This window comes from Xiphias gladius, chromosome 23, assembly GCF_016859285.1.
Source record: "Xiphias gladius isolate SHS-SW01 ecotype Sanya breed wild chromosome 23, ASM1685928v1, whole genome shotgun sequence".
Lineage (NCBI taxonomy): Eukaryota > Metazoa > Chordata > Actinopteri > Istiophoriformes > Xiphiidae > Xiphias > Xiphias gladius.
Genome location: NC_053422.1, coordinates 22,693,540 through 22,717,887, shown reverse-complemented (window position 1 = coordinate 22,717,887; position 24,348 = coordinate 22,693,540). Strand labels below are relative to the sequence as shown.

General features: G+C 42.4%; 2 protein-coding genes across 5 annotated transcripts in view; one reads left to right on the top strand and one right to left on the bottom strand.

The window, feature by feature from the left end:
- The first annotated feature begins 3,552 nt into the window (after positions 1–3,552).
- On the top strand, positions 3,553–10,385 carry purab (purine-rich element binding protein Ab). The gene is made up of 2 exons (XM_040119748.1): positions 3,553–4,673; positions 10,132–10,385. The coding sequence occupies exon 1, from the start codon at positions 3,609–3,611 to the stop codon at positions 4,452–4,454; it is 846 nt and encodes a 281-aa protein (XP_039975682.1). The 5' UTR covers positions 3,553–3,608; the 3' UTR covers positions 4,455–4,673; positions 10,132–10,385.
- Positions 10,386–14,628: 4,243 nt separating this feature from the next.
- Positions 14,629–24,348, bottom strand: part of psd2 (pleckstrin and Sec7 domain containing 2) — a 36,733-nt gene continuing 27,013 nt past the window's right edge. For 2 of the 4 annotated variants that reach the window (XM_040119994.1, XM_040119995.1), the window contains exons 7-15: positions 23,709–23,767; positions 22,028–22,117; positions 21,818–21,861; positions 21,507–21,697; positions 21,138–21,208; positions 20,443–20,600; positions 18,938–19,082; positions 18,483–18,626; positions 14,629–17,888 (exon numbers count right to left, since the gene is read on the bottom strand). In XM_040119994.1, the coding sequence (XP_039975928.1) occupies positions 17,658–17,888; positions 18,483–18,626; positions 18,938–19,082; positions 20,443–20,600; positions 21,138–21,208; positions 21,507–21,697; positions 21,818–21,861; positions 22,028–22,117; positions 23,709–23,767 (1,133 nt within the window). In that variant the 3' untranslated portion in view covers positions 14,629–17,657. Of the gene's footprint in view, positions 17,889–18,482; positions 18,627–18,937; positions 19,083–20,442; positions 20,601–21,137; positions 21,209–21,506; positions 21,698–21,817; positions 21,862–22,027; positions 22,119–23,706; positions 23,768–24,348 lie in introns of all 4 variants that reach the window. The other 2 variants (XM_040119993.1, XM_040119996.1) reach the window with 2 other exon arrangements.

The window sequence follows — 24,348 nt, the reverse complement described above, 5'->3', positions numbered from 1 at the left end:
CCCGGGCACCCACCGGCACCAACCGGCGTGTGACCATGCCGGTCGACCGCGTTAAACGTCCGCGGGTGGGTGCAGGAGGGATTCGTGCACGCGGTGCACAGACACACGGCACAGAGTGCGTCTGTAGCCAAACCCTGCACGGCGCCCGCCGCGAATCTCCGGTGCGAGAGGTGCGAGAGGGGCTATAGGCGACTACTACACACACTGCGGATAGTTGTAGCGATGACTAACGCTGCGAAATTCGTTCAGTGGATTCCTCAGCGCGGCGAGGCGAGTTTCGAGACTTCAGCTTTAAGTGCCCTCAGACAATACATGCACTCACACTTCAAACCCGACACTCTCCGTACTCTGACGGGAGTTATTGCAGTTCACAGACTGTGCCTAAGGATGCCGTGCAGCTTAACGACTCCACGGCAACACGTGGAAGCGCCGGTTACCCCAGTCTGCGGGTGCAATGGTGGAAAGAAATTCCAGCAAAATAGTTTGCCCATCCTGCACAGCTACAGCTAATAAAACCACTTTTTTCCACCCCCCTTGAATACGCCTCCACCAATGAAACGAGAGCTTTGCACAAAATGTTCAGGCTTTTGATCGTGACCACAAGTATCCCCTCCTCTCTCCGGCAGCAAACCAGACCCTGCCTCCATCCCTGTATCCATCAATCAAGCCATTCATAAGATTCGCCTTTCCCTCCCTGCCAGGAAGCTGCACGCCCTTCGCTAGAGGTCGAAAGCCTTACAGTGTCCATTCTGAGAAAGGGATCAACTATACTGTCATACAGAGGGCAGGTGGAGAGGTCTTTTTTTACCATAGATGAAGGAGATGATAAAGAAAATGTATGAGAGGCCGTTTCATCACAGCATGCGCCTTCATCGTGGCCTCGTCCCCCTTAAAAGGGGGGTGGACCGGTCCCTGTCCATGGTGCTGAAAGCCTTGACAGGTTTAGTGTTCTGTCCCAACAGGGCCAATCACATGATACCTCACATGAACTGAAGGCCACAACCAAATTGCTGCAACGAAGGTCTGTCTCCTCGCTGCATGTGTCCTTCTGTACCGTAACCTCAGACCCAGAGAGTCGACCCCTTTTACTTGGAAGTAAAAGTAGCCTAGAGTTCCGGCCCTGTGTGTTGCCCGTGGTGCCAGATGCCATCACACGTACAGGATATTAGTTTTGACGTAACATGGTGACAGTTCCACATTACTGAAGTAATGCCGCCGTCTCCGAGGCGGGGATCACCACCGCGTTACCTGGGGCCAACAAACCCCTTCAGAAACTGCGATCCGTCCAGTGACCCACCCCGTCCTCTTCCCCTCTCCGCCCACTGCCGACCCACCCACCGATCCATCTCTCCTTCGTTCATTCAGAGTCCTCGCACGCGATGTAAGAATTTCCAAATTAGCCTTGAAAGCAAATCATTTGTTGACGAAGCGAAGGGGAGTAAAAACCGATTCCTGCGGACTGACCCGGGGCGGGGGGGTGCCACCACCAGCAGCCTCCATGACTCCCCTGGTACTTACAGTGAACCTGTGGGAATGTTTTTGTGATTTTGATATTGCAACGGCATTTCAGCAGGGTGTTTGTGAAGGTATGTTTCTGTGATGCTAAAATAGACCTTTTTTTTTTACTGTTATCATACATTAAATGTCTCTGTATACTTGGCACAGATTTCTTCTTTGCAGTCATCTTTCCCTCATTCTCAACATCACCAGCAATACTCGTGAACCAAATCAAATCCCATCCGTTTTTATGCCCTCCATCTGCCGTCCGTGGCACTGAAAGAGAAGAGACACCAGTGACTTATCTGCTCAAGCCACAATGGAAATGACTCGGTTTATGCTTAAAAAAACATATCTAAGCACTCCTCTCTATTCCAGGTTGACACACCTTCTCTTGTCAGCTCTTTAGTCTGATCAAACTTGGGGTTTTATTGATGTTAGAACATTTAATTATAGGTGTATGTGATGCTTCTGAGTTTTAACAGAATTCTGTTTTCTGTGACGAACAAAATACAAAAAGTTGTACAAGTTTACTACTAAAGCACATAGTGCCTTGTTCCTTTTCCAGATTTTTTCTACTGATAGCTCCCTGACATCTACTGATAATATTCCACAGCCCTCCAAACCCATGGACATCCATCGAGTTTCCCACATCGTTCTTCTGCTTGAGTTCGGCTCCTCTCCTCCGGCCTTATGAAGGCTGCTGCTGAAAAGCCTCATCTGGGTGTTTGGCCTACCTGAAATGACCTTCAAAAGCGGAGTTCAGTTGAATTTCTAACTTTAAAAATGTTTTAACTCAATGTTCGAGTGATGGAAAGAAATACATGTTGTGACTGAAATAGGCCTGCAAATAACATAATTTCATTATCAATTAATCTACCGACTATTTTCTATATAAATGTGTACAGTTTCCCAGAGCCCAGGGTGATGTTTTCAAATTTCTTTAATGCTAAAAACCCAAAATATTCAGTTTACAAGTGTACAACATAGACAAGAAGCAAATCATCACATTTGACATTTCACAATAAATCATCAGAATAGTTTTCAGTCAATTTCCTGTCAGTCATATAATTTATAAACTGAAATGACTTGAAGATACATACTAACCCCATGTCACAGAGACTACACTTGTGTAATTACACAATATATGCAAAAAACTGTGTTTTTGTAGAATTTAAGCTCCAGTTTAGATGGTTTTCTATCTTCATGGCGACAACCCCAAATTCTTAAGATTCAGGGAGATTTATTCAGATAACTACAGTTTCTCTTTAATCCTGAGAAGTTGTCCAAGATAAGAGTTTTGTTTTTTTTTTTTTTATCAGATAGTCAGCTTTTTGCTCCTTCCCACTGACGAACCCCTTCAAGACCATCAGCAGCTCCCCATTGAGAAAGACTAACACGCGAGCAAGTCCAATCACAGGGTAATGATTCATGATACTTCAGAGTGCATTAGTCCCCTCCCTCAGACTCCCACACAGGCATCAACCAGTGTTCATTCAGAAATGTCTCTTTCACCCCCCCCCCCCGCTCTCTGTCTCCTGCCACAAGGACTGTCCGGGTTCGCTGTCCGTGGTGCTGAAAACCCCCGAACAATTGTCCATGGTGCTGAATCACCCGCACACCAATAGCCAACAGGTATGACGTTCCTGTTCCGACCTTGCATTGCTTTTTGGACAGTGTGCAGACAGGTGTGATCTTTATGCACTTCCACGTGTAGCCTCTATCTGTCTATCTTTCTATCTATCTGTCTATCTATCTATCAGTCTGTCTATCTGCCTTCCTATGTGTCTCTCCATCCAGCCATCTCGATTGTTGATGTTAGTACTGCAGTGTTTTAGGCTCACATGGGTGGGGGTTAACTTTCAGTTGCAATGGGCTGCTCTACCCAAGGCTGAAGTGAAAATTCTGCGAAACGCTGCAAAAACATCGCGAGCGTCTTGAACGCAGCCTGCTCGGAGTACTACAGTAACACTAACTACAGTTACTTTCATTTTTTTTTTTTCATCTTCTCCCCTCTCGTCTCGCGATAGAGCGGCGGAGTGGTTTGACGGGCAGTCGAGGTTGCAGCAGGCAGAGGGAGACGGTGGAAGGTAAAGCAGGGAGGCAGCATCATGGCGGACAGAGACAGTGGCAGTGACCACGGAGGGCCCACCGCAGGCCCCGGCTCGCTGCCCCCGGGCGCGATGGGCGCCATGTCCCGGCTGCAGCACGACACCGAGGAGCTCGCCTCCAAGCGCGTCGACATCCAGAACAAGCGCTTCTACCTTGACGTGAAGCAGAATGTTAAAGGCCGCTTCCTAAAGATAGCCGAGGTCGGGGCTGGAGGAAACAAGAGCCGCCTCACTCTCTCCATGTCGGTGGCCGTGGAGTTCCGCGATTATCTCGGGGACTTTATCGAACATTACGCCCAGCTGGGCCCGACCAACCCGGACATGGTGCAGGATGAGCCCAGGCGGGCGCTCAAGAGCGAATTCCTGGTTCGGGAGAATCGGAAATACTACATGGATCTGAAAGAGAACCAGAGGGGGCGGTTCCTGAGGATCCGACAGACCGTTAACCGGGGGCCCGGATTGGGAAGCGCGCAAGGCCAGACCATCGCTCTGCCGGCACAGGGTCTGATCGAGTTCCGCGACGCTTTGGCCAAACTCATCGACGACTACGGCGTGGACGAGGAGCCGGCGGAGCTCCCGGAGGGCACCTCGCTCACGGTCGACAACAAGCGCTTCTTCTTCGACGTGGGCTCCAATAAGTACGGGGTCTTCATGCGGGTCAGCGAGGTGAAGCCCACGTACCGGAACTCCATTACGGTTCCGTGCAAAGTGTGGTCCAAATTCGGCAACACCTTCTGTAAATACGCGGAGGAGATGAGGAAGATCCAGGAGAGGAGTAGAGAGAAACGGGCCTCCGAACTGCTACCTGAGGGCCCGCACGGCGGCGATGAGGGCGACGATGACTGACGCGGATTTTGGGAGAGCAGAAACGAAACAGCTGAACTCTGAGAGAAACACCAGACTTTGAACTGTAAAATAGAGAGAGAATTTCCAAGGGAATCACCCCACACACACACAACCTCCACAGACATGGCAGCACCTCTGCTGTCTCCTCGCTCATTTTACTGGATGTCACCCCACTTACCACCCATGTAACAGTAAGCCGCTGCTATCAAGGATTGAACTGTAAGATATGAACTGTTTCCTACTTGATTTAAATGACAATGAACAGAGTGTTTATATCTCTATCAACGACAGATTTTGCACACATCAAAGCTATTTCGAAAAAAAAAATGTTTTCAAACTGGTAATATACTAAAATTTAATCAAAAATTAAACCAGAGGTCTATTATATTAAATGACAGTCTTCATGTAGAACGAATATTTGACATCAGCACAAAGAGAATATATTATGGACTTTATGAAACCAAAATCTGATACCAGATGTATAGTTTATTATAAAGGTACGCAGAACAAATACGAACCTGCTCTAAAAGTGTGTGAGCTGCAGAACGCAGCACTACAGGCCTGTAAACACCTGTCAGCATGCGTGTAGGCTAATGTTTTGAGAAGAAGTTTGGCAAAGTAGGCTGTAGTCTTTGATTTGACCTCAAATGTAGTAGGCTAATGAAAGCATTCCTATCATGCCGTTATGGAAAGGTTGAGACTCGAAAATAAATAGCCTATTTTGTGCGCCTCAAACAATGGGATAAATCTATCTCTGAGCTACTATATTGAATATCAACCCTCTTGCACCATGTCCATATAAACTTAAAGGAAAAAAAGTGCTAACTTAGATGTACTAATTATGATTTTGTGAATCAGCTGTAAAAAAAATCCTTATTAAGATACCCACGTTTTCTGTGGGTTAAGTTTTTTTCTTTGTTACTTTGTTGTTTTGGTTTTTTTTTTCCTCTGGGGGTGGGGGGGGGTGGGTGGGGGGGTGGGGGGGATGCAAAAGGATAAGGTCCACTTGTGGGAGCGCAAGGCGTGAACAAAAAAAACAAACAAACAAAAAAAAAACAAAAAAAAACAAAAAAAGACGCGTCAGCGCAGCGCGCGGCGAGGCAACGCATCCTCTCTGACGTCATTACGACCCGTGCCTTATACACTCCACTCGTTTACGTGTTCTCACGTGGATGGTCTGTGACCTCGACCGCTGTACGTTTTCATTTACGAGTGCTGTTATGTAGGCAGAGATATATACTCACCGGCGCTGCAGGATTTACACCCCTGCAGTGCATGGAGCATGGGTGGCAACACCGAAAGGTAGCGCGGGGAGCCAGCAGTGGTAGTGGGCAGAAACAGAGCTCCGAACCGGAGCAGGCCCTCCAGAGATTGAGGCGCCTGCCTAAACTAAACGCTGGAACGGGGGCCATGGGACCCAGAATCCCTAGCAGCACACCTGGCTGGGTGGCCTCTCACAGAGTAGAGACGGGTGTCCCTGAACAGGGAGCAACCGGGGATGTACCGCCTGTGGCAGCACTGGGTGTCAGCACGGAGATTCATCTGGAGTGTCAGGTGGTGAGATTCATGCACCATGATGTTACAAAACACCGTATGCACCATGATGTTAAAAAAAACGACAACAAAAAAAAACAAAAAACAGCAACAACAAAAAACAAAATCAGGAGCGGCTGGATGAGGTTATTTCGTCAGAGCTGAGATTGATGCTGTTACAGAGCCAGGCAGGCCAGCCGGCCAGTCCCATGCAGTCAGTCTAAGTGCAGTCCAGTGGATGTAGAGGCCCATCAGTGCAGGGCCGAGGCAGTATCTATCTTTTATGGTGCTACAGCCCCTTGATCGCTCCTTGGGGGCCTCGCCGCTCAGAATATGTCACTTCTGCATTACTGTTATTCTGATGCTCTTTTTATTTTTCATCAAAGTTCTTTTTTCTCCACATTATGTTGTCCAAAACGTGTCAGGTTTCTCCCTCCCAGGCAGAGAGGAAGCCACCGACTAGTGTAGGACATTTCATCTTAGTGTGCAATATTGTATACGTGCCAGTCGTGGCATTGTATCACGTGTATAGACTATTAAGACGAAAAAATGTATAGGCTATGTGATCAGTAAATATTTGAAAGCATGACGATGAGGTTGATGCATTTGCATTATATTTCCGAAATGTGAAGTCTTTCTTCTCAAGCACTTGCTCAAAGTGAAAAAAAAAAAAAAGTCAGACTAGTAGTGAGGTATCTTTCCTGTCACGTTCTGTAAACCAGTAGGCTGCCTTGTCCGTCTCTCAGTGCGCATAGAGTAGTTCGGGTGTTTTACGTCCCCCTACGGAGTCACCCCAGAGAAAACCCTCTCCTTCCTCGTTCTTCCCCTATCAGACCCATGCAACACAGACAGTCAACTACCTTTAACTGTCTCCATGTCAGCCTCGCTGCAGTGGCCTACACTGAAGTTGAATAGTATGTTGGGGCTTGGGTCCAGGGGTGGCTGTCACACACACACACACACACACACACACACACACACACACACACACACACACACACACACACAGTCTCCCCCTGTTGAGGCCTCTTGTTGCTATCTGAGTATTTGGGAGGCCTCTAAAGTATTCTGAATGGTGTCTAGAACTGCACAAGGCCTCCTGTCATTATGAGCCAGGAAACTGTGTGTTTGGAGCCTGAGTGCGACCCCTCTCTCGCCTGGGACTGCCGATCGCAGGACAGGTGAACTAGGATTTGACTTTGGTTTGTCTACGGTTTCACTTGAGCTAGGCGATAGTGATCAGCGGCAGAGGACCCAAAGGACAGAGGAGTTTGTTGTTGTTTTTACAATGAGGATTACAACCCCTCTCTCTGATGTGGGCAGGCACTGATCTCAGGTCTGCTCCTCGGGATTCAATGCGTAAGCAAGGCCGTGGTTCATTGTCCAATGCAGCAAAATTTGTCTGAATGCCTCTTTCAGACACAGTCCATTCCTTCTTTTTGACCTGATCGACCCTTAGGCTTACATTGACGCGCTAGTTAGCAATCAATATGCTTCAAGTGGTTAGTTCACCTATCAGCTTTATTTAAAGCAGGTTGGCCTACAACAGCTAATATGACTGAGCCTGGTCACAGGCCCTGTCAGAGTGGCGTGCCACCTAGCTGGCATGAAGGGGAAACACAGGCCGCATGGATTGCAGCTTTAGTGGCCTCAGCTGGATAAAAGCTGTTAATGTAGTCACAGCCGTGGTCTCCCAGACATGCAGGACAGCTAAGGCCAGACTGGAGCGGAATTCCCCAAAGCATACCTGGGCCGAAAAGGTATCAGAAGTCTTATCGAATCCTGGCTTTAAAACGTTGATCTGTGTTTGATTGGTAATGCCTGTGGCAATAAAGCCAAGAAAAATGTTCCAGAAAATCCCATCTGTTCTATGGAGGACTTTTTGGCCCAGGTTTTGTCTCTGAGTGTTGGTGAAAGGCCTGATGAAGCCTGGCACTGCACTGTAGGGGCTTACCAGCAGCATTCTACCACGACCTACTGACCCGGCTGTCAGACAGATCGAGTTAGGACTTTTCTCCCTCAGTTTTGGAGAAGAACAGGAAATCTCTTTCCCCTCGTGCACAGATGATTATATTTCCTCACACTGCCCTGTGAATTATAAAAAGCCCATTTCCATTAAACACACGTACTAGCCACCTATGACTATGTGCCCGGCAAAGCACATCTGAGGTCAATCTGAGTTCATCTTGAGTTCCACATGAGTATTGTGATACAGAACTTATTCCCCAAAGTGTTCTAGCTTAAGCTTAAGTCAATTTAGGCCTCCAGGAGGCTCATGCTACATGAAGACTGGAAAAACAACACTTCCTTTCACGCTTTCTCTTTCTCTAATGGCCAAATATAAGGAGAGCCTGAACCTGCTCACAGAGTCCACTTTATGAAACATATGCTTTTTTTTAAAGAGCAAAAGACATGTCGTCTTGTTTTGTTACAGACTGTATTTGCCAAGTGCTATTGGGTCAGTTGTGTTTTTAGCGCAAAACGATTCTGCTGTGAAACATGACTCGTCCATTTTGGGTTGTAGCTCTAGAGTTACGGAGGAGTAGGGCACTTGTGAATTTGCAGTGTGATCAAACCTGATTTCTCAGTTTATGAGAGCTCAAGCAGTGTCACAGCAAAACCCGGTGTGACCTTGCAGCCATGTTGTGCCCACATTACACGGTCATCCATTTCTGGGACTCAAATGCAAAATGGTAGGCAGATGTGTTGCGTCTTGTTTTCTGTGTGAAGCGTCAGTGGTCTAGCTGTGTACTGTCCTTAGTGGCTCGGGCTAAGTTCAGTGTACAGGGGCGATGGTGCACTGAAGCTGAGAACGATGTTTTGATTTATTATTTAGTGGTAGCCATCGTAGCAGTCCTCAATCTTGACCTTCCTGCCTTTTGTTGTTATGAATGCAATGTTCATTTAGTCAAATTTCATTTAAAAGAGTTTATATTTTGTTGCTCAAACAACCCATTGCACAAGGTAACCAGACCATTCCTTACACATTTCAACTGACGGAACTAGAAGACTAATTAAATTGTAGGTGTAACTCAAAAGTGCAGCAGTAGCTACTTGTTGCATGTACTCAAAGTCAGATTGCTACGATGGCTCCGGCTCCAGGTGCTTTGCCTGCTTGTTCCTCCTGTCTTAAACAGGGATATTATTCATGTTTCTGACTGCATTCAAACAGCCACATGTACACGACTTAGAACAGCAAAACTTCCACAAACGAAACTTGTGTGGTGGCTACCCTCTACCAAATTGTATAAGGACTGAGAGAAAACAGACTGAACTTCCATTAAGGTGTTCCAGACAACCAAATCTGCTCTGTTTCTGGTTTCAGTGTTGTAGTCTTTCATTGGCCATTCAGAGTTCATGGTTAAGCACACAGCCAATCGCAGCCTCTGGTCAAAGCCAAGCACTATATGACTCATCACAAACCACTGACAGAGGAGCTCATTCAGCACGTCTTCTGTTTGCACACGCACCGAGCAGTAGGGTCCATCATCTTTGCAGACTATATAGGCTACTGTTGTGTATAGTTATAAAGACGTTCTTTCGAAATGTTTTGAAGATGTTGGGAAATGGATCCTGGATTTTAAGGGGTGGGGTCAATGCACAATGAACATATCCCATGTCACAGTTTGGTCTCAATCCCTTTACCATCCCCATATGAGATAATATGTTGTATCTTTCAAAAATATTTTATCTGTGGCGTGTGTGTGTGTATATATATATATATATATATGGTTTGTTATATATGATGCTCCTCCTTTCAGAAAAATATAACATGTAAACAGGAAAAACATATTGCTGTTTTTTTTCCTTTGTATTTTATACTTACAGAAAGCATTGAATAAAATGGATAAATACTTGCACTTTAGATATATTAAGAAAAATAAAAATCTGCATATTATTTTTGATAGGGATCTCACATTCAAAGAGTATAAACTACAGGCTTTGTGACTATTGCTGGACAGAGATGTATTGAGTTCTACTTATTGAAGTATATTTTGTCTGTGTGTCAGAAGGTTTACTAAAGTAAATTGCATGATAAAGTAGTGCTACACCGATATTGTTCTTTTTTTAGTTGGTAAAAATGTCTGAAAACTGTGATAACAACCCTCTCGTATCATGTTTAACCTCTCCTCACCCCTTCTAGAATATTTCTTACTGAAATATGGCCTTTCCTGACTACATGACGATGGTGCTTACTTTGGCTTTGACATCAAGCTCATCCTATACATCTCAACATCATCATAACTCGCGTCCTTACACTTCATTACTTTCTGTTATGTACTCTCACTACCTTATTAAATTTCTGTTGATGGCAAAAAAAAAGGTGTGCTGTTTTGTACATAACTGTTTGTTTTAATGTTGGGGGAGCCTTGTTGTCTGAAAAATGACTAATCGCGCAATAAAAAGTCATTCCACATGTCCCTGTCTCTGCACAACTGTCTCAACACTACAGTCATACAGTCATACAGTCATACAGTTATACAGTTAGCAGGGCTGGGCTCAAAAAGTAAAAAAAATTTAATAATAGTAATCTATTGACTGAATATTACATACTGATAGAATAGCCATTCCTACTTGACACAAATTGACACTGTTCTGATACAGTGCAGGTATACTGGTTATTATGTATAAAGCAAATATATAGGAATGAGATATTAACTATATGACTCTATTAAATTTATCACTGCTGCTAACTGCCTGCAGTCATCCAAGGCTTTAGAGGATGTGGCTTCCCATCACCTATCCATGGAAACCTTCTTTATGTATTATTGAAATTCAAAATGCACAGACATAACAGGAGGGAAAGTACAACCGAAGGATACAAAGATCCGATTTTAATGCAGCGCTCCAGACATCTGCTTTCTTCCATGTGGAAATAAAAGAACGAGCACCGTACTGTTGCCACAGTAGGAAAGGACGTGCTGTTGACAGAACAGTATTAACTGTCATCAGCCAGGTGAGGATTTGTCAGTCTGCAGGTGGCAACAGGAGACTGCACCAAAAGCAATAAAAAGCGATGGCACCAAAAGTTAAATTACCAGATACTGTGAACCAAAGGTTATGTGACGCAGATTTTGTGGCAATGTGGTGAGAAACAGCAGGGGTTGTTGGAACAAATTGGGCTACAATTTTTTTAAATGATTCATAGCTAAAGTGAAATTTTAACCATGATACAATATGATTTCCTTTTATCAACTTGACACTGCTCAATAATAAATAGACACATTTTGTAGAAATTAATTTTTCTGAACGTCTGTAAAAATAGACGTTTTAAGGAGTGACTGGCCTGTACATAACAGGGTGATTTAAATTGAACCCCTCAGTTAATACACTGGCAATAGCATAATAGTTATATAAAGCAGCCTGGAAGCTATATCTTACCTTCTCAGAGGGTATCTTAAGTATGTATTTCATTTGTAAAATATAGTCGCTCCTTTTTGAATTTTTTTTTTAGTTTTTTTTGCAGTCGTGTGCTATATCAAATGCAAATCCAATTACAGTCTAAGGGCAACTGGATGTCAAATTAGATTTAGGTATATTTTGGGTTTATCGATTGCCTTTAGTGTTTGGCCCCCGTTATAAGGGAGCTGGGGTTATTTTAAAAGGTTAAGTAGCAGGAAAATATTGCACTCACTTTCACCTTTAAACAGAGTGGCAGCTGCACAAAAAAATCATCGAGCATGTGCCATGTTGCTGAAGATGCATTGTTTAAAATGCGTTAAAGAATATGTAGACCTCTGGTCGGCCAGGTCACTCTGTTGCCATGATGATAATTTCGTAAAACTAGCTAGCTGGTAAACTAGCTTACTGCAATGAAAAGTGTATAAGACTGGCCTGACTAAAAAACAAAACCCCCTTTGGAACACCCGCTATTAGACTTAGCACATTTTGAATAAAGCAAGGCAGCCACATTCTATTGTGTATCATATTAATTAAAAATACAATAGCTAAAGTCAGAATAACAAAACACCTAACAAAAATAATTATATATTTTTTAAAAATCTTACCTTTTGCCTTGTTAATGAGAATCAGCAATAACCACATGATGCAACTGTTTTTTGATTTCCAAATGTTTCAGTAGAACAGCAGCTCTGCAAAAAGGCCTATTATTTATTTCTTTTTCTTACAACGGCCATTTTGACATGTCACAGCAGCGCAGCACAGGTGTTTCTAATGAAAGTAATTGCAACTGCATTTCATTTAGCTGGCTCGGTTTGATGGTCCTTTGTGAATGCAGTCACGCCTTACTGGGACTTAAACAGAGCAGAGCCATCATTGCTGCTGTTGGTAGCACCTGTACACGTCCCGCTATGAAAAGTCACAGTTTCTGCTGCGAGAAAGGCTCACGGGCTGACCCTGTTTCCTGACCGGCATCCCGCTCACTACAGCAGAATTTAGGCTTCCTACTTTGGCCTGCTCTTTACTGAGGTTTGGAAAGTTAACCCAAGATAAATGAGCCAAACTCCTCAGTTAAGTTAGCCCTTATCTATGGAGTCTTTTCTTTGGTCAAAGTTAAACATGTTGTTTTAAGTTGATAGAATAAAGTATAAATCTCACCTTTGTGTGGTGTTCCTTCATTCTGTGGTTCGGTCACATATTCACACAGCAGTTTCAGGAGCACAGTAAGATTTTCTCTGACTGTTAGCATCTGTCGTCATCTTCTAACATGACATTAAGCGGCACCATATTTGTGGGCCGCTTGATGTTAAAACTTCTTGTTTCGGTAAAGACTTTGGAAGATGTTTTGTAGTAATTGAAAATGGCTCCATGATAGCAAAAGCCCCTGCCAAGAGAGCGCTAAAAAAAACTTTTGTAGGTTACCATGAACTTTCTAGACACTGTAGGGGCCAAAACACTTTAGCAGACACAGCATATGGATAAGTAGAAACTGGCTAGCCTAGCAACATTACAGCTACGAACAACCCATAATGCAACACTCTCTTAAAGGTTATATCTTAGTTTCCTCTGCTGAACATGTTTTCTTGCTGGAAGCAGGTGGTGGTGATGCCCGCTTGCCAAGAGCTTCGGCCATTGTTGGGTTTACAATACAAGAGGTTAGAATACGCGCTCTGAGCGGGCTTCTTAAGGGAATGCTGGACACCACTACGACTCGCCATCTGAAAGTGACGAGACGGGCTGGCCGGGCCGGGGCTAGCTTGTAAGCCTACTATCTTCAGTAGAGCAAAAGAAGCGGTATTAATAGAGGCCAAACAAAAGTTAACATTGGTGTTGCTTTCCACCCCTAGAGACAGTTCTTTGCGAGAGAAGTTTGATGCTGAACTTGCAATGTTTCCTATGGACTGGTGAGTGAACAGCTCTTAGTGCTAACGTTGGCTATTTAGCGGCAGCAAAAACTTACATCTAGCACCCTTGAAGTAAAAGCAGCCCACTTTTTCAAACTTATTTGTTGAAAAATATGGTAGTATGCTATTCTTGTTTTGTTTTTTTGTTTTTTTCCATGACAGACAACCACAGAAATAGCTCCGTTACCACCATATATTACAAGGGCCACTTCTACAGTACTGTACAGAGTTTTTCATATTCCCAGGACAAATTACTGCCTATTTTCTGTCAAATGTGGACCAGTGCTATTTCCAAGAATGCTCATTATTGAACCTCCTCTATTATATATCACAATGAAAGGTAGTCTGTGGTAATTTTAATATCATAATAAAATTAGTGATATCACCATCATTCACAGGGAAAGGACTGAAGTAAAATATTATTTAAAATGTGAACATAATATTGATTACAATTTTTTTTATGAAGCAGAATGTTATTGTGGCCTGAGGTATACTAATATGCCGACAACTGAGCAGGACATCATTTTGATAAATAGTTTAACGGTGTATTTTTATGTTACCTCAGTCAAAAAGCTGGTCATTGTCCATAGTTATGCTAAAAATGGAATGGAATTTGTTTATGTTATTCTGCCAATCTAAGGAAGTCTAGGCTGAGTACATTCAACAAGAAAAGTTACAGTGTTTTGGTTTTGTATAATTATAGATATGTCAGCTCACAGTCAAACAGCTCACAAATATCCATGTCTGCTGTGACACTGCGGGATGTAGCAGCAGTCAGTATCATGACACCAGTGTACAAATACAATCAGCATTTCTCAGATGCTGTAGCTGAACTTCTCCCACGTCTGCTGATGCAGGAGAAATACTGCAAGACACCTGAGGGAAAGATTTAAGTGGTAGAGGAGCTGGTGCCTTTTAAGTTTAGATTTGATGCGTTAAAAGAAAATGGGGCAATGATACAGCACTGTTTTGCAAAAGATACAAATGCTACACTAGTAAACATGTATTCATGTCACCATAGGTGTCTGGTATAATATCCCACCATGAGTTTTTGTCATGGAGCAGACTCCCAAATGCTATTTTGAATTTAATGTAGTTGATGTATTGTGGCATGATACATAATGTATATGCCGTAACACATCAAATATCATACAAGGCCTGTTTTTTGAATTGTGTTCTCTGACCTGGGTTGCAGCTCCCCACTGATACGTTTAAGGTGAACTCTACAAAAACAATGTATGCTCTTACAAATTTACAGTTTATTGTTTGTAGCTCTTAGGTACTTACAGTAACGCTTACAGAAATTTGGTCTAGTTAACAGCTGTTAGATTCTAGGTTTGACTAATGTGCTTACTTAGCTCTTAACTGCAGGCTAAACAATTTAATGAGCCTCCTACAAAAAAGTGCATTTACCCATGGTGGAAACTTTGTGTTGTGCTAGATTCTCAACAAAGTGTGTTAAAATTTTACACAAAGTCATATCTACACAATATCAGAGATGTCACTGGCACCCAGATTAGCAAACCTTTTTCAGCCCAGAGCTGACAATCTTAATAAATCACGACCACAATCATCTGTATAAAAGCTTACTTTATGAAGCACAGACTAAATATTCAGTAAATATGTCCTTTACATAGTATGAGCATCCTGTTGAAAAACAGTTCAGATATACAAACAAAACAAACAAAAGATCCATTGCAGACATCAAAGTGCCAAAGTTGTCATTTTTTAAATAAAACATAACAATCAACAAATATTTTTTGTCACAATCCTATATTACAGCACAGGCCTACCCTAGAACATTGGGAAACAATGGTTAGCACAACAGCCAAAGTGACTATAAGGGGATGTCTCCCTGTAAGAAAGCATTTTTATCTTGTCAATACAGCTTTAGAAAATGGTACTTCCTTTCTCAAAACTCAGCTCTGTTTCAGCATTTTGGTCTATACAAAGATCCAGTTTGAGGATTCCAGCTGTAATTCCAGGTTTCCAGCCAAGTCTCAAAAGGATCTCAGATCCCATCAGTCACTATTAATATGATATATGAAGCGGCAGAAGTGCTGTGTCCAGAGCCAAAGATATGATTATTCTTACGGTCAATCCACAGCTCTGGTTATGTCAACATGCTTCTGTGCCACATAGAGGCTGAGTGAGGGGGCACTAAGCTCACTGATCTACAGTTGTGTCATAAGCAAATTATGTAGAAAGTGTGTGTGTGTGTGTGTGTGTGTTTGGGTGGGTAAGGAACAATTAAGGTGCTCACAAATAGCAGTACCACCACCCCTCCCACCACATCCCCACTTCTTCAGAACATTACACAAGTCATCCTTCCATGAGAAACAGGCTTAATATATTGTGTTCCTCTGTTTGGAAAAATGTGTGCTGGATGTCCGTTTTGCTTGTTCTTGGCTGGCAGAGACGGTCTTACTTAGAAAACTAAACCAGTCTCTTCTTAGAAAACAAGTCTCTCCTCCTCCTCAACCACTTGGAGGGTGTTTTGATGGCTGGTGGAGTTGTTTTGCTGCTGTTCCCCTCTCCTTTCCAGTTTTCACAGGTTTCTTGACTTTAGTATGCTCAGCCTGAGCAGTCCTGCTGCTACACTTTCCAATGAGCCAGTCTCTGTTTAAGATAGGCCAGGGCCTGCTTTCTCAAAAACATCTCCATCTGACGGGAATGACTGAAGCGTAAGGAATACACCGGTACTGGTAAATGCCCAAAACGAGGCCATTTTAACAAGCTATAATAGGTCCATGTAACACGTTACTAATGAGAGCAGGGATCGCTTTGATGTTTTAAGAGGTGAATGTACAGCTTTTTTCACAAGGACAATGGCTGCCTTTGCGCTGAAGATGCTTTTGAGAGATCCAGGTCTGACAGTGATGGCAGTCCTACTCAGCAGACGGCCATCGGACTGTTTCTCACCAAACATGCTCCATAAATTCTTCTCACAAAGACATGACCCTGCTATATTTCCTTCTTCCTAATATGCCTACAGCTTCAGCGTCTCAATTTCAACCACTTTAAAAAGCACACTGATGCGCACGCACGTGCACACATACACACACGCACACACACCAGCTGACCCACTCATTCTGTATACCTCCCACCCACACTTTCCTGTTCTGCCCTTCATTGCAATCTTCAGAAACCTCCCACCCAGTCATATATTGTTACATATCAGCACTATCAGCTATGTGCAATCCGTCATGACATAAGAGGAGTAGTTTGTGGGATAAATGGCACAGTGCTCTCATTCAGTCACATACTCTCATCCTTCTTTTTAGTTGTTAAAAACAAACAGAATAATCGAATACATGTCAGTGTTTGGGGTAGTGGCAGCTCAAAATTCAAAGACGCAGACCTGTGATCTCTGTGACAAATGAGTGTTTAACACTCTCAAAATCCCTCAACAGCTAGTGTAGAGGTGCCCTTGAGTAAGGCACTCAACCTCCAGTTTCTCTGGTGGATCATCTCGGTGAACAGTTAAAACCGTGGTTCCACTTGGCAACTCCTTAATGCACAGGAATATATGTAACTGTATGAAAGTCAAGAAGGAAATTGCTGAAAAACAGCATGTCCACTCTGTGTAAACCCTCTGTGGGGTGAATAAAGGTTAATTAAATAAATAAATAAATATGCTATACATGGCAGGGACATGATCCTTCTGAGAAGTTCTTTTGAGAGTTTTTGTAACTCCAGGATAGATATGTTGTATCTTCACACGTCACACTCCACCCACACTGTAGGTCCATACACACGCCTGTGACTGGCTGTGTGTATTAACATGAGTGGAAAAAAGGCCAAAATGCTACAGTAGTACCATGTCCACCATGTCCATCTCAGTCACTGTCTGACAAGGACAGAACGGAGAGGACAAAAGCAGTCTGTGTCTCTTTCTTTGTTCTCTTTCTGGCCTTCAACTAATACACATTATAAATAACTCAAACTTCTGCTCATAACTAAAAACAAATTTCAACTAAATATAACTGCATCACTCTGACTTTTCCAAATAATACTGATGATGTTGTGATCACAGTCATGATCATTTAATGTGCAATAATAAGAGTTCAAAGAACTGAGGTTTGGCAGGGTCACTTGTTGGGCATCAAGCGCGGGCTCTTCATCCTCCTCATCTATTGCTCAAGAACAGAAACTTGTTACCAGGGGTGATAAATTCTGGGAAGGACAGTGACGGACACTTCTGATGTTGCTGCCCACTCTCTTACTGTAAGTACAACAGGAGGAATGGAGGAGCCCAAAACAGAAAACACTAACAAAAAAACCCAGTATGGAGTTGGTGAATTAAGCTAGTTTGGCTTGGAGGGATGTTGCTTTGTGGGTTGTTGGTCTCTAGCCATCCTCCCTCTCAGCTCCTCTGTCCTGGGGCAGTGCAATCAGCAGCCCTCCCGTTCAGCCCGCCGTGGGTCTGGCTGATGGACGGGGAGGACTGTGTCTTGCGGAGGTGGCACTCGCGGCCGGCCAGGCCACCCTCCATGATCAGGCCACCCATCACGCTTGCCTCAATCTTCTCGAGGTCGTCCGTCTCAGCACGGATTTTGGCCTGCAGGAGGCTGATGTACGTCTCATACCGAGTCTTCTGCTCAGAGAGAGGGATGGAAGAGGGAGAAATGGGTGTGTTGAGACAGAAAGACCAAAAGAAGTTGAATCAGGAGTCAAAACAAGGACAATAGTGGCCTGATCTGAAACAGATTGGACATACTGTTACCTTGCAACGGGTTTAATAAATGCCAGATTGAAAATTGTTTTGGTTTTGCTCTATATTTTGTTTAACTGTGGTATTAATATAAAGACAGACAGTTTCAGATGCCAAGTTACAGTTGAAATGAACTGGAATGATCATTTAAAAACATAAGACTAATCTAGTTTGATGCTGCAAATTATTAAATGTTTACATTCATGATTTAAACTGAACTGAAGTAACTGAAGAAGTGTCACATTACATTTTAAATCTGGTTGGCGTGATATTTCCTATGCTACTAGCAAAAAAATGTATAAATTATATACTTATAAAATGAGAATATATATGAATATAATAGAACATGTATGTATAGAAAACAGCAGACACAGGCCATCTGTCATGATTCTTTGTCTCTTAGCTGCCTTCTGCTTTAAAAGAAAGAAAGAAGCAAAGAAACAAAACAAATTAACAAATGCTGTTCAAAGCTTGTACCTCGTACGTTAGGTAGTGCTCTTTGAGCCGGTACTCCTCCCATTCGCGGCTTTTGGGGTCGACCGAGGGAGGGTTTTTCCGGTGCTCCTCCAGCTCCAGGCTCATCTGCTTCAGCTTGCTCTCATGACTCAGCAGCTGCTCCTCCTGCACCAATCACAGCACAGACAAAAACCGGAAGACCCCCAAAAGAGCCAATCAGATGTGGGCAGACACAAATAGAATATGAAAATTGTCCAACCCTGTGTAGAGGTTTTAATGTAGAAGGACTTTGCATGCTGCTGTACTACACTCTATGCCGGGGGAATATACAGTGCAAAATATCAATTTTACCTAGATACTGACTGTAGTATTGACAATAGTATACTATGTTTCTAGGGACCAGTAAAATATCCACCAGAAGAGTGCGATAGCTGCCTTTGTCCCTAATGTATGTCATCAGCTGTGTGTGTGTGTACCTGGTTGAGTCTGGTGGATGAGGATGGCAGGATGGGCCGACAGAATTTCTTCATGGAGCCAATGGCAGCAGGGAAGGCCGGAGCTGAGAACAGCGCCGCCACCAGATTTATCCGGAAGATCCACGACATCATCTCCTCCTCACTCCTGGAGTCAAAGGGGAGGAGGAGAGAGAGAAGAATGAGAGGCTGATAAATGGTGAGAGAGCAGGTGAGATCAGAGAATGAAATTCCCTTGACTGACGTTTCTTTGTTGAACAATTTAGTTTGCCAAATTCACACAGGTTCCTCTTAAAGAAAAATCTTGGGGCATTCAACTGACTGAACACAGTGACAGCAAAACAAATAACTTTCCAATTCACTTAATGTAGTTGTGGTGAAATTAAATCATATTATGTGCATATCATATCAGCCATTATTTTGACATAAGGTGGGTTTCCATCCACCTGTTTTTATTCAACATTTTTTATTTGTGCATAAAAAAATTGGAGTGGAAACACCAGAAATTCCAAACAATCCCGAAATATTTTTGCACTTGTTTTTTATGCCTGGCCGAGGTGGAAAAGTTGGTGTGTCAATAAAAGCAAAACATGACAAAGTGAAATGGAAACAGATTAATCATGACATGTGACTTAAACGTTTATTGTTGGATTTTTTTTGTGTTTTAAAACATTTTTTCCCACTGTTTAAGGTTTGACTGGCACTCTTTTAGCTACCTCACCTTGTTTAACCCTCTTCTTCTGCAATGGTTCAATGGCACCCGACTGGTGAATTAGCAGCTATCACCAGCTGTTTATATTGACAAACCAACTCCTAATATTTGAGTAATGGTAGTGGATGAAAACACGTATTAATTTACATTTTCTTTTGCAGATTTTCTTAAATTCTGTTAAAATTTGCAGTACATTCGGATGAAACTCATAATCTAAACCTTTTAGTTTTAAAAGATATCTTAGATTTAAACTTTAAATTCTGTGACCTTCAAAGGAGTTTAATCCATACTTTGGAACTTGCAAGTTAATTGATATCAAAATGAAAAACCTTGTACCTATTATTTATCACTACTTATGAGCAGCAAAAGATTTATCCTGCTTATGCAAGATGAATCCCACTGTGTGAATCTTAAAATTTAGGCATCACATACTGTAACGTCAATTAAACAGTTAATTTTCAGTGTCTAGAATAAACCTTTACTCTACATAATTTGTATAACAAAAAAAAATTTGTTAATACCTTATAGACTCAGTTTTAAAAGAAGTGCTACATAAAAACATTTGAAACTGTTTTTAATAATGATTATCATCCATCAATCCAATATTTACACCTGCCTTCCTGTTAAGGACAATATCAAAAGACTGATTGCTGATAGTTTACATTAAAATGTTTTATGATTTGTGGGCAATGCCAAAAATTAGAGGCTTGTGATAAAAGGTGACAATTGTATTTCTCTTAATTTCTTCACTTTTGAGTTGTAATAATTTGCAGAGTGGTGGACTTGGGCTACTCACGGGGCCTGCAGCAGATAGACTCTCCAGTCTGAGGTTTTGAGCTTCAATACGTTGGCTCTCTTACTGTAGTCGGTGGCACAGGTGGCTAAAGCGTGATGGATCCGCACTGCATTTTTCAGGTCCACCTCTGAAATGTCAGCGTCGGGCTTGTACTCATCCTAGGTGAGTAACAAAAAAATATAACAAGAAAACAGAATTTGTAGGTCATATGTTTTGGAGCCTGTATGAGTTATTATGTTTGAGTGAGTTTAGTCATTTGGAAGAGTAGCTTTTACTTGATGTGTATCTGCAGAGTACATATGCCCAAATTAAGGTAAACACTCCTTTAAACAAATATCCATTCTAACATTTAGGGGAAACAGTGAAAATGTTTCACAGCTTGAGACAGAAATAGGAGTTAATTCGTATTATTTCTGATTGAACATTTCACAACCCTCGTAAGTTGTCGGTACATGCTTCCTACCAGCAGGGGGAGACAAACACACACTAGAGCAGCCATGCCTCATTTCCTTTCTCGATGCTCTCTGTATCTTACTCCCTGTCAAACACACACATGAACACACACACACACACACACACACACACACACACACACACACACACACACACACACCGAGCAGCTAGCAGCATCCAACACCGCAGAGACAGCGGTGGTGGATGTGTGTTTCTATGGTAACAGAGCAGAGGACGAGTACCTTCTGGAGATACAAGATCATCCCCTTCAGAACCGCATAGAACTTCTTCCAACCGCGGCGACCCCTCGGGGCTGGTAGGGATTAAAAAGTGAAGGTAAAAAAAACTTTTCTGTATACATATATACATACATCAACACACAGCAACTTTATATATCTATATTATATATATAAAGATATATATATATATATATATATATACACATATATATAATATACATATAAAGTTGCTGTAAAAAAATATATATATAAATATATATATATATATATATATATATATATACATACTTTTTTTTTTTTTACAGTAACTTTAATGGGAATTCGGTAACTAAAATCAACCGTGTGTGTGAGTGTGTGTGTATACAAACTCACTGCGTTTGCCGTCCATGTCTGCATGGCTCTTGCGGGTAAGCACTCCATGTTTGTAGGTGACGGCATTTAAAAGAATAGGAATTGCGATGAAAGGGTTACTGCCGTCCGTTACCCTGGCAACACGTTTACTCCCGCCCTCACATTGCTCCTCCACCAGCTCTGACAGACTCTTCCTCAGCTCCTCCTCCTCACTGCAAACACACAAATACCCATTCAGATAAACCTGAGTAGCACATATTCAAGGGTACTTGCTTCTAAAACCTTGCATACCCCAAATACTTTTCCTTTTGATAAACAAAAGGCATACTCACACTGCCCACTCAAGCTTCTCATTCTTTATTGAGTTATACAAGACCTGTGTGGGAAAGGCAATAAAGGAGAGAAAGTGTGAACATTTTATTTCTTCTTTGATTTTTAATTTGACTATGTAAAGACAACTTCATGCTGTGGCTGAGAAAAAACAAAACAAAGACGAAGGTGACAGATCTCGCTCTAGTACTCGCTCAGGAAGCGATCTGTACCTTTAATAAGTCTTTGGGAAAGTCTTTGCCATTGTTGAGGCCGTCTAGATTACTGATAAACTGCTGGCAAGACATCTTCTTTCCAATGTTCTGAGGAGAGGAGAACAAACCAACAGACAGACAGACACACATAAACAAACAAAACAATCAGTTCAAGGTTAAGACGAAATTTCCCCTTGTTAAAATATTTAGCCTTGATTTTTTGTGTGTGTGTGTGTGTGGAGCCAAATTGATCAATTTTGCTTGGCTCAATATTCATAGAAGTTGACAAATTCCAAAGCAGCTAATGATTTCAACCCACTTATCTGCTACAACCTGGACACAGTTTTGCAACCATCCACTGTGAGGCAGTATTATGCTGCTAGAATTCTACTAGTAGTGGTGGTGAGTGACGTACCTCTGTACAACACCTTGTTTTTTAACCTCTAATTATGATGCATCATTGGAGGAGGAAAACATAAGGAGGTGTTTATGTATTACTGCCTCTTTCTGCGTGAATCAGCTCTGTAACCTAAATAAATACAGATGTGTAACTAAGACTGATTCGATTCATTGGGGAAAAAAAAAAAGATTTGGTTTGTGGCTTTTTATTCACATTTTCCTCTGAGGAGGCCACGTACCAGAGAAGACAACCCTGTTCCCTTTCCTAAGAGAAGTACAAAACACCTCAGGACGATCTGTAACATGTCACGAAATGTGGTATGCTCCATTTATTCATAACATCCCGTTTACCACACCAAATAGGTAACGTGATGAAGTTCACAGCCTCAATCCAACTGCATGAACTATTCAGTTTACAAATGAATTCATACTTTCAGGTTAAGGCTGCAGGACAGTGTACTTATTGAATCAAAGCCTCATATCATAAGGAAGGGGAACTGTATACACTATCATAACATGAATCTGCTGTTCACTTTGTTTTAATTTGAACTTTAATTTAGAAACCAATACAGCATTTCATTTTAATTGGAATAATATCAGCTAAATCAGCTACTGACCATTAAACAACATGTAAGCACCCAAATATTTCTGTGTCACTGAATAACAATGATAAAAAATGTATTTAGGTGTATCCTTTATTATGACATCAATATTAAAGTATGACTTAAATGCTGCTGTTAACTGACAAGAAGAGAAATGGATTACGATGAGGACAGTGTTAGTACTATAAGTATACTTACCACCTGCAGGGGCAGAGAGAGACCGGGGTACCAGATGTGGTTAGCAGGGGAAGGATTTGAAAAGGAGGAAAAGGAAATTGAAAAGACAGAGAGGATATTAGTTAGAGGAGGGATATTCACTAGAAGCACTATTAGCAGAGACTCAGTTAAGTTGAGCAGGAGGGTCAAGGAAAAGCAAAAGCACAAGACCTATGATACTGAAGAGTGTTATGTTGCCAAGACCACAGTGCTCCAGTTAAAAACTGAACAGATGAGACTATTTGAGGAGAGGAGAGACAGAAACAGGTCAGAAAGTAGGCCGCGGAGGGGAGAGAGAGGGAGAGAGAGAGAAAATGGTAGACAGAATGACAGGGAAAGAACAGGGAATATATATAGAAAAGAAGATGTAAATGGAGACATGCCATTTCTGACAAAGAACTGTCTTTATATACTGTTTTGCAGGAAGATTGGAGGAGTGGGAATCCTGTTGAATCAGTAAGATAAAGAACTTCAGTACGTACATGTCCGTGTAGATCGGTGTTAAGCAGCATGAGGGCACAGGTTAATGTGTGGGCTCCATCTGCAATGGGACAAAACACAAGGCCGAGGTAAGCTAAATGTTATACCACTCCTCTGCACACACACACACACACACACACACACACACACACACACACACAAATTCATTGTAATGCAATGCAACACTTTCCTTTATGTTAAATGCAGGCACAAATCACACTCACGCATCTGCAGAGCTGCATAGACATCAGTGTTTTCCCATTATGCATTCAGCATGAAACTTCACATGGCTCATCAATATTCACAATAAAACGTAACCACTGCAAGTTGTGCTTTCTACACTGCACGCGTCTGACAGGGGCTTACATTTAATGGGGGGGTTCCTACCACACACCCACACACCCATACACACACTATGATGTCACCATTTAGCAGTTCAACGTAGGCTGTTTGCGAGTGCATGTGCAGCAGTGGGTTAAATCACTCGGCAGAAGGGGGCAAACAGCGACAAGGTAGACCTACGTACCTCTCCTAACGGACAGTCTTTTACTTAGCTAACTTAACTAACGTAGCTATTTAAAGTACCAGAGTTGAGTTGAACAGAGTGAATGTCTCAGAATGTCCATGGCAAAGTGACTGTTA

Bases quoted from the DNA above. Each gene is read 5' to 3' on its own strand.
- purab (XM_040119748.1), top strand. From the start codon at position 3,609: ATGGCGGACAGAGACAGTGGCAGTGACCACGGAGGGCCCACCGCAGGC.